At 40.4% G+C, this 16310-nt stretch overlaps 1 protein-coding gene across 5 annotated transcripts in view; it reads left to right on the forward strand.

Moving 5' to 3' along the window:
* Window positions 1-16310, forward strand: part of arhgap39 (Rho GTPase activating protein 39) — a 297088-nt gene that overhangs the window by 82918 nt on the left and 197860 nt on the right. For 3 of the 5 annotated variants that reach the window (XR_012396147.1, XR_012396148.1, XM_009295018.5), the window contains exon 9: window positions 2119-2210. The exons of the other annotated variants lie outside the window; for them this stretch is intronic. Coding sequence is in view for 1 of the 3 variants with exons in the window: in XM_009295018.5 (XP_009293293.2) it covers window positions 2119-2210 (92 nt within the window). In the remaining 2 variants the exon portion in view is untranslated. The remainder of the gene's footprint in view (window positions 1-2118; window positions 2211-16310) is intronic. 5 annotated transcript variants of the gene reach the window in all.

Here is a 16310-nt window from a genome sequence, read left to right on the forward strand (position 1 = left end):
AGTGCGCATCGCATGCATGCTGCGCTATCCCATGATGCCCCGCAAGCGAATTCACGAATGGGAGTAAAGCGACGCAATTGACGCAGGTAGGTCACGTGACCATGACAAAATGGCGAATGTAGTACGTCCGAACTTCATTCATACTTTTCACATTCATACTGTATGGAGCGTACTTTTCTAACGGCCGAGTGGTACGTTTAAATTCAAATGCAGTACCTACTGAGTAGTAGGCGGTTTCGGACGCAACCTGAGTGTTTGGTGTGACCAGTTAATATGGCCACCAAACAGGAAGTAACCAACGAAGAACTGGCTGTCAGAATTCCAGTGTGGGCTCCCTCTGCTGGTTGGATGAGTGGTTGTCAGTCCTGTTTGTTACAGTAATGGCGTAATATGGACTAAAAAAAATTATATTTTAATTAAATAGTGGTCCGTTGTCAATGATTACATGCATCACTCTTAATGAAAATTAGATGCAAATAGTTTAATCTAGAAACAGCACAATTGTTTTAAATGCACTATTATAATTATTATTATTCAATATTTATCACATTCTCTACTTTATAAAACAAATATATATCTATATTTACTAATATATATATATATATATATATATATATATATATATATATATATATATATATATATATATATATATATTTACTAATACAATAATGTTGTATTCCCAAATACAATGCACAAATGTGAACTTTTACACCATGTTTTCTAATGAAGCTTGAATCAGAAACACTCATAAGCATCTCTTATAGTTATGAAATGAACCTAATGACACTCTGAGATGTTTAATTATCAAATAAAATCAGCATTAAGATGACTCGGTCTTCATAGCGGCTGGAAATACTTTTCAGGCCTAATTATGAGTTTTCAGTCCTAATTAACCTGCATGAACCTGAGCAGATTAACACATATAGTCCATTAACCACTGCAGCAGTGTACAGTAGCTGGCTTTCCTGTGCTAAAGGCACAATATGTAAGATTAAAATATCCTAAAACCACTAGAACAGTCATGTTTATGATTGGTTCCTTTCGTTTTACATGTAATTAGTTATGCTTTATAATTATGACTGAACCCTTGAAGAAAACGTTGATATTATTAGTAAATAGTGTGAAACCTGTTTAATATTCAACTGAAAAATCATTAGTGCGTTGAGTAACAAAAACACCATAATAAATTTTATGTTAGACCCTAAAAATGTATATACTCACTCACTGGCCACTTTATTAGGTACACCTTACTAGTATTGTGTTGGATTCCCCTTTGCCTTCTGAACTGCCTTAATTCTTCGTGGCGTAGATTAAATCCATGATGCCAATCTCCCGTTCCACCACATCCCAAAGCTGCCCTATTGGATTGAGCTCTGGTGACAGTGGAGGCCATTTGAGTACAGTGAACTGATTGTCATGTTCAAGAAACCAGTCTGAGGTGATTCACGCTTTATGACATGGTGTGTTATCCTGCTGGAAGTAGCCATCAGAAGATGGAGACACGGTGCTCATAAAGGGATGGACATGGTCAGCAACAATACTCAGGTAGGCTGTGGCGTTGACACAATGCTCAATTGGTACTAATGAACCCAAAGAAAATCTCCCCCACACCATTACACCACCACCACCAGCCTGAACCGCTGACACAAGGCAGGATGGATCCATGCTTTCATGTTGTTGACGCCAAATTCTGAGCCGAGCATCCGAATGTGTCAGCAGAAATGGAGACTCATCAGAGCAGCAACGTTTCTCCAATCTTCTATTGTCCAGTTTTGGTGAGTCTGTGTGAATTGTAGCCTCAGTTTCCTGTTCTCAGCTGACAGGAGCGGCACCCGGTGTGGTCTTCTGCTGCTGTAGCCCATCCGCCTCAAGGTTGGACGTGTTGTGTGTTCAGAGATGCTCTTCTGCAGAGCTCGGTTGTATCGAGTGCTTATTTGAGTTACTGTTGCCTTTATATCAGCTGGAACCAGTCTGGCCATTCTCCTCTGGCATCAACAAAGTTAGACAGGTGTACCTAATAAAGTGGCCGGTGAGTGTATATACATTAAAAAGTTACTATTAATCACTATATACTGACATCTATACGGTGTGTGTATGTGTGTGTGTGTGTTGCAGGGTGCCTGGAGACATTGATGAAGTAAACGCACTGAAGTTACAGGTGGACCAGTGGAAAGTGCCCACCGGCCTGGAGGACCCACATATTCCAGGTATGCTTTAGTCCGATCCTAGTGATGTAGTTTTATCTGCAGGGCGTTATGGGTAATATTTGCCATTCGTGCATCTTGAGCTGATTATCTTTATGCAATACTGTATAGATGCGATGCACTAATTTTCTTTCACAATAGTAAACACACTAGACTGAAAATACTTTGAAAGAGATTTTTACTTATTAACTTGTGCACTTTGTAATTTTTTTATCATCATTTTTTAAACCTCTTGGGATTTGTAATCTTTTTCAAGAGTGTCATAGATGACATACAGTACAAATTCATTCATTCATTTTCTTGTCGGCTTAGTCCCTTTATTAATCCGGGGTCACCACAGCGGAATGAACCGCCAACTTATCCAGCAAGTTTCTATGCAGCGGATGCCCTTCCAGCTGCAACCCATCTCTGGGAAACATCCACACACATTCATACACTACAGACAATTTGGCCTACCCAATGACTGTAAAAAATATGAACGACGCGACAGCCCCTTTTCCCATTGAACGCCTTGAGGGCAAAACGCCTGCTTGACGGGCACAAACTGTCGCAAAAGACTGCTGAAATTGGAGCCTTGACATGCGCAGAAGGACTGTCTGATGGAGCCAGAGGAGGAGCCGCGAAAATGAGCGGAGTCGAGCTTCCAACCAAACGCTTTATGTAAAATCAACCACGCCCCCCGAACTGCTCAGCATGCGTTTGCTGTCATATCAACACAAATGGATGTAATAACGTTAACAAATATGAGGGTTTTATATATTTAATCGCGCCAGCTCCAACTTACTCGCGGCGTCGCGGGCTGATTCCGGCTCGCTCGGCCGCCGCATCTGGCTCGATTGACTCGGGCTGAAATCGGGCAGTGAGTCCAGGCATCCGGAGTAGGTCCAGCAGAGGTAGTCAGTCTGAGCTCTGAGGGGTAAGTCTCCGGCAGGCGAGAATCTAGCCGGAACTGGCCCGAGTGTATTTTGCTATCTGGGTGGTTAGGCGTGTATCAGCAAACTAATAAAGCTCGAAAAAAGCCCTGAACTTAGCGAATAAACAGTGTTCCACCAGATTATGTATGTCAGAAACTGTAGTTTACTGCTGAACTCATTTTGGTAAAATAACACAGAAATCCAATAATAACACTTCAGTCTCCTGCCGAAGCTCAGACGCGCTGCTTTGAGAAACTGTCAATCACAGCTGTCAATCACGATGACACACCCAGCATTAAATTACTGTAAAAACAAACTGTTTACAAAAATGAAGATCTGCACCTATTTCAGCACAATAACCAGTGCCTTAATCCACCAGAACTATCTTTCAGGACATTTTATTGCAAGTGTAATACATTTTTTTATTTGGACTCAAGTCTCCTTCATTAACACGGAGGAGGCGGGCTTTATGACTTGTACTGCAGCCAGCCCCTAGGGGGCGATCTAACGGCCGAGACCTTCACTCAAACGCAGGCTTGCGGCACACTTGGGCCTACCCAATTCACCTGTACCGCATGTCTTTGGACTGTGGGAGAAACCGGAGCACCCGGAGGAAACCCACGCGAAGGCAGGGAGAACATGCAAACTCCACACAGAAACGCCAACTGAGCCGAGGTTCGAACCAGCGCCCTTCTTGCTGTGAGGCGACAGCACTACCTACTGCGCCACTGCCTCGCCCTACAGTACAAACATATTTTTAAAAACAAATGAAGACATTTAAATCAATACAAAATACAATTAAGCTTGTAAACCATATAATTGTACCACTGATGCATATCCAGGCTTACAAATGATTTTAAAACAAGACATTTGTAATCATAAGATTGTATTTAAGATCAATTTAAAATGATATATTTAATTCATAGAGCTTAACATTAACAGCTAACAAGCACACAGATGTTACTCGTGTGCGAACTCACGTCAAACACGGTAGTAGTTAGTCGAAGGGCTGGCGGCAGGCAAACACAGAATGAATAAGCAGGCATCGGTCAGAGGCTGGCGGCTAGGATCAAAGTCAGGATTCAGGCTGGGTTCGAGACAGGCGGCAGGCAAGACTTGGTCGATGAACAGTTCGGGTTGACAACAGAGAAAGCAGGCAAGCAGTAGAACGCTTAGTAATGTTTGCTGGGGGCAGAACAAGACTTCACAATGAGGTGAGTGTTTGTGCTGCTTATAAAGGTGTGTGTGGTGATTACTGGGATGTGCTGCAGGTGTGTGTGGCAATCAGACTTTGGGAATGACGTAATGTTAGAAGTCCGGTGATGGTGACCTCTGCTGGCCAGCGAGGGGAATGACTGCGACCGAGTCGGTGACAGTTATATTATATTGCGAGTAATTACAAATAAATTGACAAGTAGAACGCCTTATTTTACAATTTTATAAAATGTACTTTGATTTATGAATACGTCTGTGCATTTTATAAACTATTATGTTTTTAATATCATAGCTAATTTCAAATAACTAAGTTCTTTAGTCTTTGCCATGATACATAATATTTTACTAGTTTTTTAGCAAGATACTAGTATTCACCTTAAAGGTGACCTATTATACTTCTTTTACAATAAAGTAGAGAAGTCTCTTATGTGCCTAGAGTGTGTCTGTGTTTGAGTTTGAGCTACGAATAGCACACAGATAATGTTTTCTAACTCTCTGAAACTAGCCCTTTTAGGCTTTGATCCTAATTGGGGTGTGAGTTGTGACTGTCGCTTTAAATTCAAATGAGATTGTGCTCTTTTCAGAAGAGGGCGGAGCTACAAACACCTGTGTGTCAGCATAGTGGCAGATTCAAAACTCCAATACCAGACGGCTGCTTCTCACTCAAGGCTGCTGTTAATTCTAATGAGGGAGGGATGGTCACTAGTGGGCGGGGCTTTTCCCCCTCCCCTCTGATGACACGTACAAAGGAAGAATGTCAATCAAAGTGTCTCTGCAGACTGTTTATATCAAGTCTGATTATACACAATAGAGTTGATCAATTGTATTCATTAGAGGCTGGATATATTCACACACTGCTGACACGCAACTGTGTTTGAGCCCCTTGTAAAAGGGATTTTTGCATAATAGGTGCCCTATAATGTGCAATTTAAAGGCTTAACTAGGGTAAGTAGGTTAACTAGGCAAGTTAGGTTGTTTAAATCATTGGACAACATTGGTTTGTTCTGTAGCCAATCGCAAAAAACAACTGCAAATAATAGTTAATGTGTTAAATGTATTAAAACAGAATTACACAGGTGAGCTAATAATTTAGCTTTCAGCTGTACATAAAGAAATCAAAATATTGTGCAGACCTTTAAAGGGCACCTATTGTGCAAAAATCACTTTTATAAGGGTTTTAAACACAGTTGTGTGTCAGCAGTGTGTGAATAAATCCAGCTACCAATAGCAAACATTAATAATTACATTGTTTTATAGTCAGATTTGATCAAAACAGTGTGCAGAAACACTTGGATTGACATTCTCCCTTTGGACGTGTCATCAGAAGGAGAATGCCCCGCCCACTGGTGACCATATCTCCCTCATTAGCATATAAGCAGGGCTTTACATTAACACCAGCCAACCCGCCAAATGCGGGTAGATTTGGGCGGCGGCGGGTAAGACAGGCACTCCCACTAGCCACTTTGGCTGATTGAAAATAATTTTCCCAGATAATAATTCTTAAAAGCAGAGTTCGACAATAAGGACAATATGCATGCACAGGCGATCGAGAAGCAACACGACTGACAAAAATAATTGCGTTCGCAACTTCGCGCGAGCAAAGCAGGTGAATACCGATTGAGAGGATAATCACTCGCGCTAACAGCTGAGGTGATGCGCGCGACTGTTTATAACGCATGCGCGCTCCCGTTTCCTTTTGTGAAGCAACTGTGTCTAGAAACACAACTGATGCGATCGGTTCTCTTTTAAATAGACTGAACAAAAATAAAGGAACGTGCACCTACCTACAGTCTTGCTGCTTTCAAGAGTTCCAGAGTTGACTTATTGTAAGCAGCGCCAGTTGCTTTCGGTTTAACCTTTCTTTGAACAGATTATTTACGGGTCTATCATTACCCATGCGTGTGTGATCATCCTTTAATTATCACACAGTATGTTTTTACCTGCTTTCTTTTGCATTAATATGCCCTAGTAGCAAAGAATTCTGGCCCAGATTTGGCAAAAAGCTGGCACAGCAGGCATTTATCCAGCACTCGCATACAGCAAACATGGCCCGGGTTTGGCAGAGGTGGCACCGTTTTTAAGGCGGCACACAAGATTTGGGCCAGATGAAAAACGTAGTATTTGGCCCAGATTTAAAAATTTGATAAGTGGGCCATGTGAGTTTGGCCAGTCTTGACCCACATTTAAAATACACTAAAATCATTTTTGAGTAAAGAAAAAAAATTCTACCAATCAGGTCACTTTGAGAAAAAGCGTGCCCATAGTGTGCCTAAAGCGCATCACTCCATGGGTTTATCAATTTCATTGCAATCGTGACACACCAACCTATCTGGCCCAGTTCAGGCCCAGTTGTGAGTTATTAACTTGGCTGAGACTTGGCCCAGATATGGTCCGTGTTTGGCCCTTGTCTGGAAGCCAGATTTGGTCCAGTCATGTACCGTAATTCACTGCGGCATGTGGGCCAAGCAAAACCTGATTGTGTGGGCCAGAGCTGGGCCAGAGAAAGTTTGCTATGTGGGTGGTTTAATTATCATTTTTCACAATAACATTCAGGCACGTGCACACATAGGGCTCAACCTGTGCAGTGCACATGCCCTTTTTAGTCTTGGATATAAAGTGCCCTTCCAAAATGAAATAAAGTGCGGTCTCTGCACGGGCCTGATAACACTGCTTTAATGGGAGAATAACTCCCCATTTATGTGTAGTTAACTGGTGATCTGGGACCTTTAGTCAGTTCACATGAATGTGCATATGTTTTGTTTAATAAAAAGTATAGTATTCAGCTATGTATTGCATGTTTTCACACATTTAAAATTTGTGGCTACAAAATAATTACCTGTTTATTTATGGTGTGGTTGGAGATAAATAGGGTAAATCCTTCCATTTTGGGCTCTGAACATTATGAAAACTGATTTTAATAAATGAAACTCTGACCCATTTGCTCAGGATTATTGAGCAAGCTCATACACGACACGCAAAAACTCTAAATCAGTGGTCACCAAACTTGTTCCTGGAGGGCCGGTGCCCTGCAGATTTTAGCTCCAACCCTAATCAAACACACCTGAACAAGCTAATCAAGCTCTTACTAGGTATACTTGTGTAACGAGGAGACTGACACGGAGGGATCCATTATGCAGTATTTATTAAATCACAACTTCACTCAAACACACAATATGCACCGGAGTGCACACACACATCCACAGTAGTAGTATGGGTATCAAGACTGATGATGAACAGACACAGAGTGAGTTAAGCAGGCTTGGGTTAAGGGCAGGCAGCGAGGATGAGAGTCCGTATAACAGGCGTGGTTCGTGGGCAGGCAGAGAGAGAGTCAGGGTCCGTGTAACAAGCGTGAGTCGTGGGCAGGCAGAAGGCGAAGCAGAGTAAGAGACAGGCTGGAGTCGTGCACAGGAGATCAGGCTGGAGATAACGCTCAGAAATGCTGGCCGGGGCTAAACAAGACTTCGCACTGCACGAGTGTTTGAGTGCGGCTTATAAGAGGTACGTGGGTCATTAGCCAGATTCCAATCAGGTGTATGCGTAATCAGTGTAGATGGATGACGTAATGCTAAAAGTCCGGAGATGGTGGCCTCTGCTGGCCAGCGAGGGGAGTTACTGGGACCGAGTCGGTGACAACTTGAAACATCCAAGCAGGTTTGTTGAGGCAAGATGGAGCTAAACCCTGCAGGGACACCGGCCCTCCAGGACCAGGATTGGTGACCCCTGCTCTAAATGAAATAATTTTAGCATGTCGAAGTCATATTTATGTGTATGAAATATATCTTCCCAACAATAAAATTGTGGCTAGTTAAAATGGCGAGTGGCTAGTAATGTTGGAAAACTAAGTTAATGTCAAGCCCTGCATATAACATTCGTCTTGTTTTTGAATCTGCCACTGTGCTGACACCAAGCGGCAACCTCCCGCTCTCCCTCAGGAAGCCAATATGGAAGTAACTAAAACTGCAATTCATCTGAAATTCCGCTAGTCCTGGCCGCTCCTGGCTCCAAAACAGAGCAAAGTTTAATTGAGCCCACTGTTAGAATGGCCAACTTTACAGCAGAAAAAAAGGTGTTTACAGCCTGTACAAAAAAAAGATTTGGGTTCATACAGCTAATATTACCCTTCATGACAACTGTGAGGGGGTGAATTTTTTATAACTCATCCGTTTCCTTTATATTAAGTTATATTAAGTTTGCATAATTAAGGGCGTGGCCACTTGAGTGACAGCTAGGTCTCGTTGGTCGCCGTCACGTCACCTCAGCTGAATCCTGCAGATTAGCCACTGAACTCGGCATATTTATCGTATTTCTGTGTTGTTTTATATGGCTTTACACAGTCAACTGCCTTTTGGACTTGTTTCCTACAATTATTAGATGGCATGACATGCTGAGTGCACTTAATTGTGCTCACAAACCATTCACGTGGCCTCCGTTTCCCATGTGAGTAAAGTTATATACTTATATACCATCTCTATACATGTATTTGTTTTATTTAAGATCATTTATGGTTTATATTTATATTTAGAGCTGTAATGCACTGCAGAATCTGTCAGATTGATTAGCTGTGGGCTCTAGATCAGTCGTCTGAAGTGTTGTCATACAGTGTTATGCTGGATTTCATCAATAGTCTTACAGTAACTAACACAGACTATATCTGAAGTGTTTGGAAGTAATTCGCGTTTTCCTCCTGTTGAAAAACGTCATCAGAACAATGTTTAGTGGCTCATTGTATTACAGCAGTGTTTTTAAAAGACTAAACACTTTATTGATATAGTGTACAACCAAGCACAAGTGGTCAGAACACAAACGAGTCGCAGGTGATGAAGTACTAAGCGTTTCTCCCAAAGTAAAGTGTGTCTGAACCAGGTCCAAGCTAAATGCAGCATGCGTCTGTAGCTCTGCCTCTTTGCCCTTGTTTGGTATCCCGCCGTGGGTGTGCATCAGAGACTTATTATACATCTTGTTATAAGAGTCATTTCCCAGTGATGGGTTGCAGCTGGAAGGGCATCCACTGTGTAAAACATATGCTGGATAAATTGGCGGTTCATTCCGCTGTGGCGACCCCAGATTAAAAAAGGGACTAAGCCGAAAAGGAAATGAATGCATGATCAAAAAGGGTCATACTAGGTGACCTTCCAGGAATATATTTCCGGGGACACCTGAGATTTAGATTTCATCTTGTGAAAAGGGCCTAGAGGAAGCGCTTCAGCACTAATCTTTGGCTAGGTGTTGTATTATTGTGGGATTAGTCCAGCTCTTTTCTGTGGTGTATGGCGCTTCACACCTGTAGCCTGAGGCGTTCTGCAATGGCCCACTTCTCTCTGAATATAAATAGCTCCAACTTCCCACACACAGTAGGAGGATCAACAACTCTCACAGCCTTTTCCTCAAGAGAAACACTGCTTTATTCTACAGCAGTACATCGGATCACACCATTTATGCCTCTTTCAGCTTGTCGTCTTTAATACACGTATTTGATGCATTTTTTAATGCAAGTTTTAATCATTAGTTTGCATGTTCTCCCCGTGTTGGCGTGGGTTTCCTCCGGGTGCTCCGGTTTCAGTCCAAACACATGCGCTATAGGGGAATTGATGAGCTAAATTGGCCGTAGTGTATGTGTGAATGAGTGTGTATGGGTGTTTCTTAGAACTGGGTTGCATCCGCTGTGTAAAACATATGCTGGAATAGTTGGCGGTTCATTCCGCTGTGGTGACCACCACTGATAAATAAGTGACTAAGACCAAGGGAAATGAATGAATGAAGTTTTACTCACTTTAAATCTCTGTTGTTTTAATTTCTGGTGCTTGATTTGTGTCGTTTTTTTATTCTTTTGGCTAAGAGCGACACTTTAAGGTAATTCTGTCATCATTCATCAATCATAAACCCTGTTTGAGTTCTGTTGAACACGTATAATGAAGTATACTGGACAACACAGCCATTGAATTGCATAGTATTTTTGTTCCTACTATGGATGTCAGTAGCTACGTTTCAATCCACCTATTTGTATGCTCTTTTTGGAAGTGTGCATAACAATATGCCTCATAGAAATGCACTGCAAAAAAAAAAATGCTCTTCTTTCTTTGATTTTTTGTCTATTTTTGAGTCTAAATATCTCACAATTCTTAAATCAAGAAGAATATTCTACACAAGCAAAACATATTGTCTTGTTTTCAGCAATAATATGCCAAAAATAAGTAAGTTTTTACCTAAAACAAGCAAAATAATCTGCCAATGGGGTCAGCAAAATAATCTTGTTTTTCCTTTTGACATAAGATTATTTTGCTTACCCCATTGGCAGATTATTTTGCTTGTTTTAGGTAAAAACTTACTTATTTTTGGCATATTATTGCTGAAAACAAGACAATATGTTTTGCTTGTCTAGAAAATTCTTCTTGATTTAAGAATTATGAGATATTTGGACTAGAAACAAGACACAAAATCTAAGTAAGAAAAGCTTTTTTTGCAGTGTGCTAAGATGTGCATAATAAATAAAAAAATGCACATAAAAAAGCTTATTTGCTTTTATTTTTAGAAATATCTGACATTCATACAGGTAAGCTTGAGAGAAATCTGACATGTTGATAATTGTGGCCAAAAAAGCAATCACTAGGCATTGGTTTCTTCCTGAACTCCCTACAATCCAAGAGTTGTTGGAAATTATACATGATATTTAGGTTATGGAGGGTTTCACTGTGGAGCACCTTCGCCTCACAGCAAGAAGGTCGCTGGTTTAAGTCCCGACTGTGTCAGTTGTCATTTCTGTGTGGAGTTTGCATGTTTTCCCTGTGTTGGCGTGGGTTTCCTCCGGATGCTCCGGTTTTAGTCCAAACACATGCGCTATAGGGGAATTGATGAGCTAAATTGGCCGTAGTGTATGAGTGTGTGTGTGAATGAGTGTGTATGGGTGTTTCTTAGAACTGGGTTGCAGCTGGGAGGGCATCCGCTGTGTAAAACATATGCTGGAATAGTTGGCGGTTCATTCCGCTGTGGTGACCACCACTGATAAATAAGTGACTAAGACCAAGGGAAATGAATGAATGAAGTTTTACTCACTTTAAATCTCTGTTGTTTTAATTTCTGGTGCTTGATTTGTGTCGTTTTTTTATTCTTTTGGCTAAGAGCAACACTTTAAGGTAATTCTGTCATCATTCATCAATCCTCAAACCCTGTTTGAGTTCTGTTGAACACGTATAATGAAGTGTACTGGACAACACAGCCATTGAATTGCATAGTATTTTTGTTCCTACTATGGATGTCAGTAGCCACGTTTCAATCCACCTATTTGTATGCTCTTTTTGGAAGTGTGCATAACAATATGCCTCATAGAAATGCACTGCAAAAAAAAAAAATGCTCTTCTTTCTTTGATTTTTTGTCTATTTTTGGGTCTAAATATCTCACAATTCTTAAATCAAGAAGAATATTCTACACAAGCAAAACATATTGCCTTGTTTTCAGCAATAATATGCCAAAAATAAGTAAGTTTTTACCTAAAACAAGCAAAATAATCTGCCAATGGGGTCAGCAAAATAATCTTGTTTTTCCTTTTGACATAAGATTATTTTGCTTACCCCATTGGCAGATTATTTTGCTTGTTTTAGGTAAAAACTTACTTATTTTTGGCATATTATTGCTGAAAACAAGACAATATGTTTTGCTTGTCTAGAAAATTCTTCTTGATTTAAGAATTATGAGATATTTGGACTAGAAACAAGACACAAAATCTAAGTAAGAAAAGCTTTTTTTGCAGTGTGCTAAGATGTGCATAATAAATAAAAAAATGCACATAAAAAAGCTTATTTGCTTTTATTTTTAGAAATATCTGACATTCATACAGGTAAGCTTGAGAGAAATCTGACATGTTGATAATTGTGGCCAAAAAAGCAATCACTAGGCATTGGTTTCTTCCTGAACTCCCTACAATCCAAGAGTTGTTGGAAATTATACATGATATTTAGGTTATGGAGGGTTTCACTGTGGAGCACCTTCGCCTCACAGCAAGAAGGTCGCTGGTTTAAGTCCCGACTGTGTCAGTTGTCATTTCTGTGTGGAGTTTGCATGTTTTCCCTGTGTTGGCGTGGGTTTCCTCCGGATGCTCCGGTTTTAGTCCAAACACATGCGCTATAGGGGAATTGATGAGCTAAATTGGCCGTAGTGTATGAGTGTGTGTGTGAATGAGTGTGTATGGGTGTTTCTTAGAACTGGGTTGCAGCTGGGAGGGCATCCGCTGTGTAAAACATATGCTGGAATAGTTGGCGGTTCATTCCGCTGTGGTGACCACTGATAAATAAGTGACTAAGACCAAGGGAAATGAATGAATGAAGTTTTACTCACTTTAAATCTCTGTTGTTTTAATTTCTGGTGCTTGATTTGTGTCGTTTTTTTATTCTTTTGGCTAAGAGCGACACTTTAAGGTAATTCTGTCATCATTCATCAATCATAAACCCTGTTTGAGTTCTGTTGAACACGTATAATGAAGTATACTGGACAACACAGCCATTGAATTGCATAGTATTTTTGTTCCTACTATGGATGTCAGTAGCCACATTTCAATCCACCTATTTGTATGCTCTTTTTGGAAGTGTGCATAACAATATGCTTCATAGAAATGCTAAGATGTGCATAATAAATAAAAAAAAATGCACATAAAAAAGCTTATTTGCTTTTATTTTTAGAAATATCTGACATTCATACAGGTAAGCTTGAGAAAAATCTGACATGTTGATAATTGCGGCCAAAAAAGCAATCACTAGGCATTGGTTTCTTTCTGAACTCCCTTCAATCCAAGAGTGGTTGGAAATTATACATGACATTTAGGTTATGGAGGGTTTCACTGTGGAGCACCTTCGCCTCACAGCAAGAAGGTCTCTGGTTTGAGTCCCGACTGTGTCAGTTGTCACTTCTGTGTGGAGTTTGCATGTTCTCCCTGTGTTGGTGTGGGTTTCCTCCGGGTGCTCCAGTTTCCCCCAAAGTATACACATGCGCTATAGGGGAATTGAGCAAATAAAATTACCGTAGTTTATGAGTGTGTGAATGCAAGAATGTGTGGGTGTTTCTCAGGTTGTGGCTGGAAGGGCATCCACTCTGTAAAACATATGCTGGAATATTTGGCGGTTCATTCTGCTGTGGTCACCCCTGATACATTAGAGACTAAGCCGAAGGAAAATGAATGAATGAACGAGTTTCAGTAATCGTAGTGGATCAAAGTACAGCAAAGTTTACTGTTTGCACACTTTACATTAACTCTTCTGCAAACCACTCAGTAATAAAAATAAAATAATAGTTTAAGCAAACACAAAACCACACAAATGCAGCTTAAAGGAGTAAAATGATTCAATTATGATTCAGTGATACTGAAAGCAGCAGCAGATAGTTCAGCTCAGATCTGGAGAATATAATAAACCGTCTGAAACTGAACTCCAGAACTGAGACTCAGTGCAAACCAACACATATCAGTGATCCAGCATCTACATTTAATCATGTTAAAGAGCTTTAATATGTGTTCATTAGATCAGTGGTTCTTAAACTTTGGTACGTGTATCACTAGTGGTACGCAGACTTCCTACAGTGGTAGGCAGAGGAATCCAATATGTCATATGAACATGCAACATATATTTCATGCCCATATTTATGAGGTCCAAGCAACATTTGCAGCTTTTGTTGAATAGGAGACTAAAGGTTAACACTTTACAGTTAACTACAGGAGTTATTTTTACTTTTTAAGAACAGTAGCCTACCATGTTTAATTAACTTTTAAAAGCACATTTTAATATAAACATTGACATTTTATTTAGTTTTTTTGTTTTTTTTAAATAGACATAGTACAGTGTTAATGTTCAAACTATTCATAATGTTTAAAGTGGCTGATAATAATAATAATTTTCTTAATAATAGTAGTTTTTCTGCCATGTTTTTAAACTGTGCAGAGCTGTAGCTGGGCCGACTACGCAACCTTATTTCAATACTGGTCATTATGGTGGTACTTAAAGGGGTCATTTATTTCTGAGGTGGTACTTGATGAAAAAAGTCTGAGAACGACTGCATTAGATTATAAACATTACCATTTGGCTGGAGTGCAGTGAGTGCACTATTCTGTGCTTCTGATTGGCTGTATTTACATTTCTGTCCTGTTTCGTCTGGTGCAAACAGCCTAATTGCTCGTCACTGCTAATCTCATCATGTTGCGTTTTGTTAGGACACGGGACTACAATGTCACCTGCTCACCTAATGTTTACGCTCCTAATATTTATATTATTTGCTAATTAATATCCTCATGGGGAACTCTGAATCTGCTTCTCATTTTGGAGGCTGCTACTGTTCACTGGAGGTCACATTTCAGTCAAGGACATACACTTTGAGAGTCTTCCTGACTGACTGAATGAAAATATGCTCTTTTCCACCAAGGCAACCCGGGTGCTGAAATATAATTGGCTGAACTGGCAGTGGGCGGGTTAAAAGACCAAAACAAAACAGCCGTTCTACCAGAAAGACTTTAGGAGGCAGATAAACGTTTGAACATTTATTGTGAATTGTTTGCATGAATGAGAGTTCGTTATGGTTCTTTTATAAAGTTCTTTGGCGTAAGCCCTGTCTATAGTGCAGAACTCTGAATGAGCTGGCAGATCCTGCCTGAAGATGAAGGCAGGGCGAAGCCAACCCCCTGAGTGGAGACGAGGCCGACCTGGTGGTGGCAGTGATGGGGAGGATGGAGGGAAACTTCCGCAACGTCACCTGAATACAGCGAACAGATTGTTTAGATGAACTTTTATACATGGCTTGCTTGGTTGTTATAGGCTGATGAGATAATTATTATGAATGACGTGACATCTCAGTCTTCCTGGTAGAACCTTCGCTAAAACTTTCATTTCTGGATCCTCAAAGCAGAATATCTGACGTCAGCATTGTTTCTCAGATAAACAAGAATGTTCTGAGCATGTCTCTGAAATATCTGCAAACATACAATGGTGTTTTTATACTTTGGAAGAGTGAAAAACTCACATAAAGCATCTTCAAGATAACATTAGACCACAGCAATGATCAAACTTCCGCTCTGAATCATTCTGTAATAAAATGAATCATTCAGATTGTGCATTATTTATTATTACTACTGCATTTCCTCCAGTTGTCTCAGATGTCTGGTTTCCGATTATTTTAGCGATTCCACCAGTTGCTGCCGTTCCCAGAAATCATTTACAAAGCTGCTTTTATCCATTGACCCATATTCACCACCAGAGTCTCCCTTTGGAGCCATTTCTGGAAATCTAGTAACATGAGAAGTAATGAAGCCATTAGGAAGTAACACACTTCTGACACACTGCTCTTAAAATGCCAGAATAACACAGATGATACTGATCTAGAGAACCAAACCCATTTGAAAGCGCAGTTCATACAGAAATGTAAATTCTGCCATCATTTTCCTGACCTCTACTTGTTTCAAACCTGTTTGAGTTTCTTTATTTTTTGAACATATGAAGAACGCTGTAATAAAAGCAGCCATTGACTTTCATAGTATTTTTTTGTTTCTACAGTGGAAGTCAATGGCTGCTTTTGTCCATCAATCTTCTAACATTCTTGTTTTGTGATGAAAAAAGAACAATTACAACCATTTGAGTGTGAGTCAGGCCCTTTCTACAAGAATGTGCTTATTTTCAAAAACACATTTATTTCTGCATGGTTTGACTGTTCGTCCACATAAAAATACAGTATTAGGGGACTGAAATCCAAAATTTCTGAAAACTCTGGCCAGGGTGAAGAGTTTGCGAAACTCAGGGTGGTCGTGTGGACATTAAGGCCCCGTTTACACTAATGCGTTTTGTTTGAAAACGCATAAGTTTTGCTACGGTTATGCCATCCGTCCACACTACGCCGGAGTTCTCGAGCGCCGAAAACGGAGCGTTTCGAAAACGCTGGAGAGGCCGTTTTCATTCTGAAACGCTGCTGCTCCGTCTCAGTGTGGATGGGGAAAGTCGGAGACAT

Source organism: Danio rerio, chromosome 20, assembly GCF_049306965.1.
Source record: "Danio rerio strain Tuebingen ecotype United States chromosome 20, GRCz12tu, whole genome shotgun sequence".
Classification (NCBI taxonomy): Eukaryota; Metazoa; Chordata; class Actinopteri; order Cypriniformes; family Danionidae; genus Danio; species Danio rerio.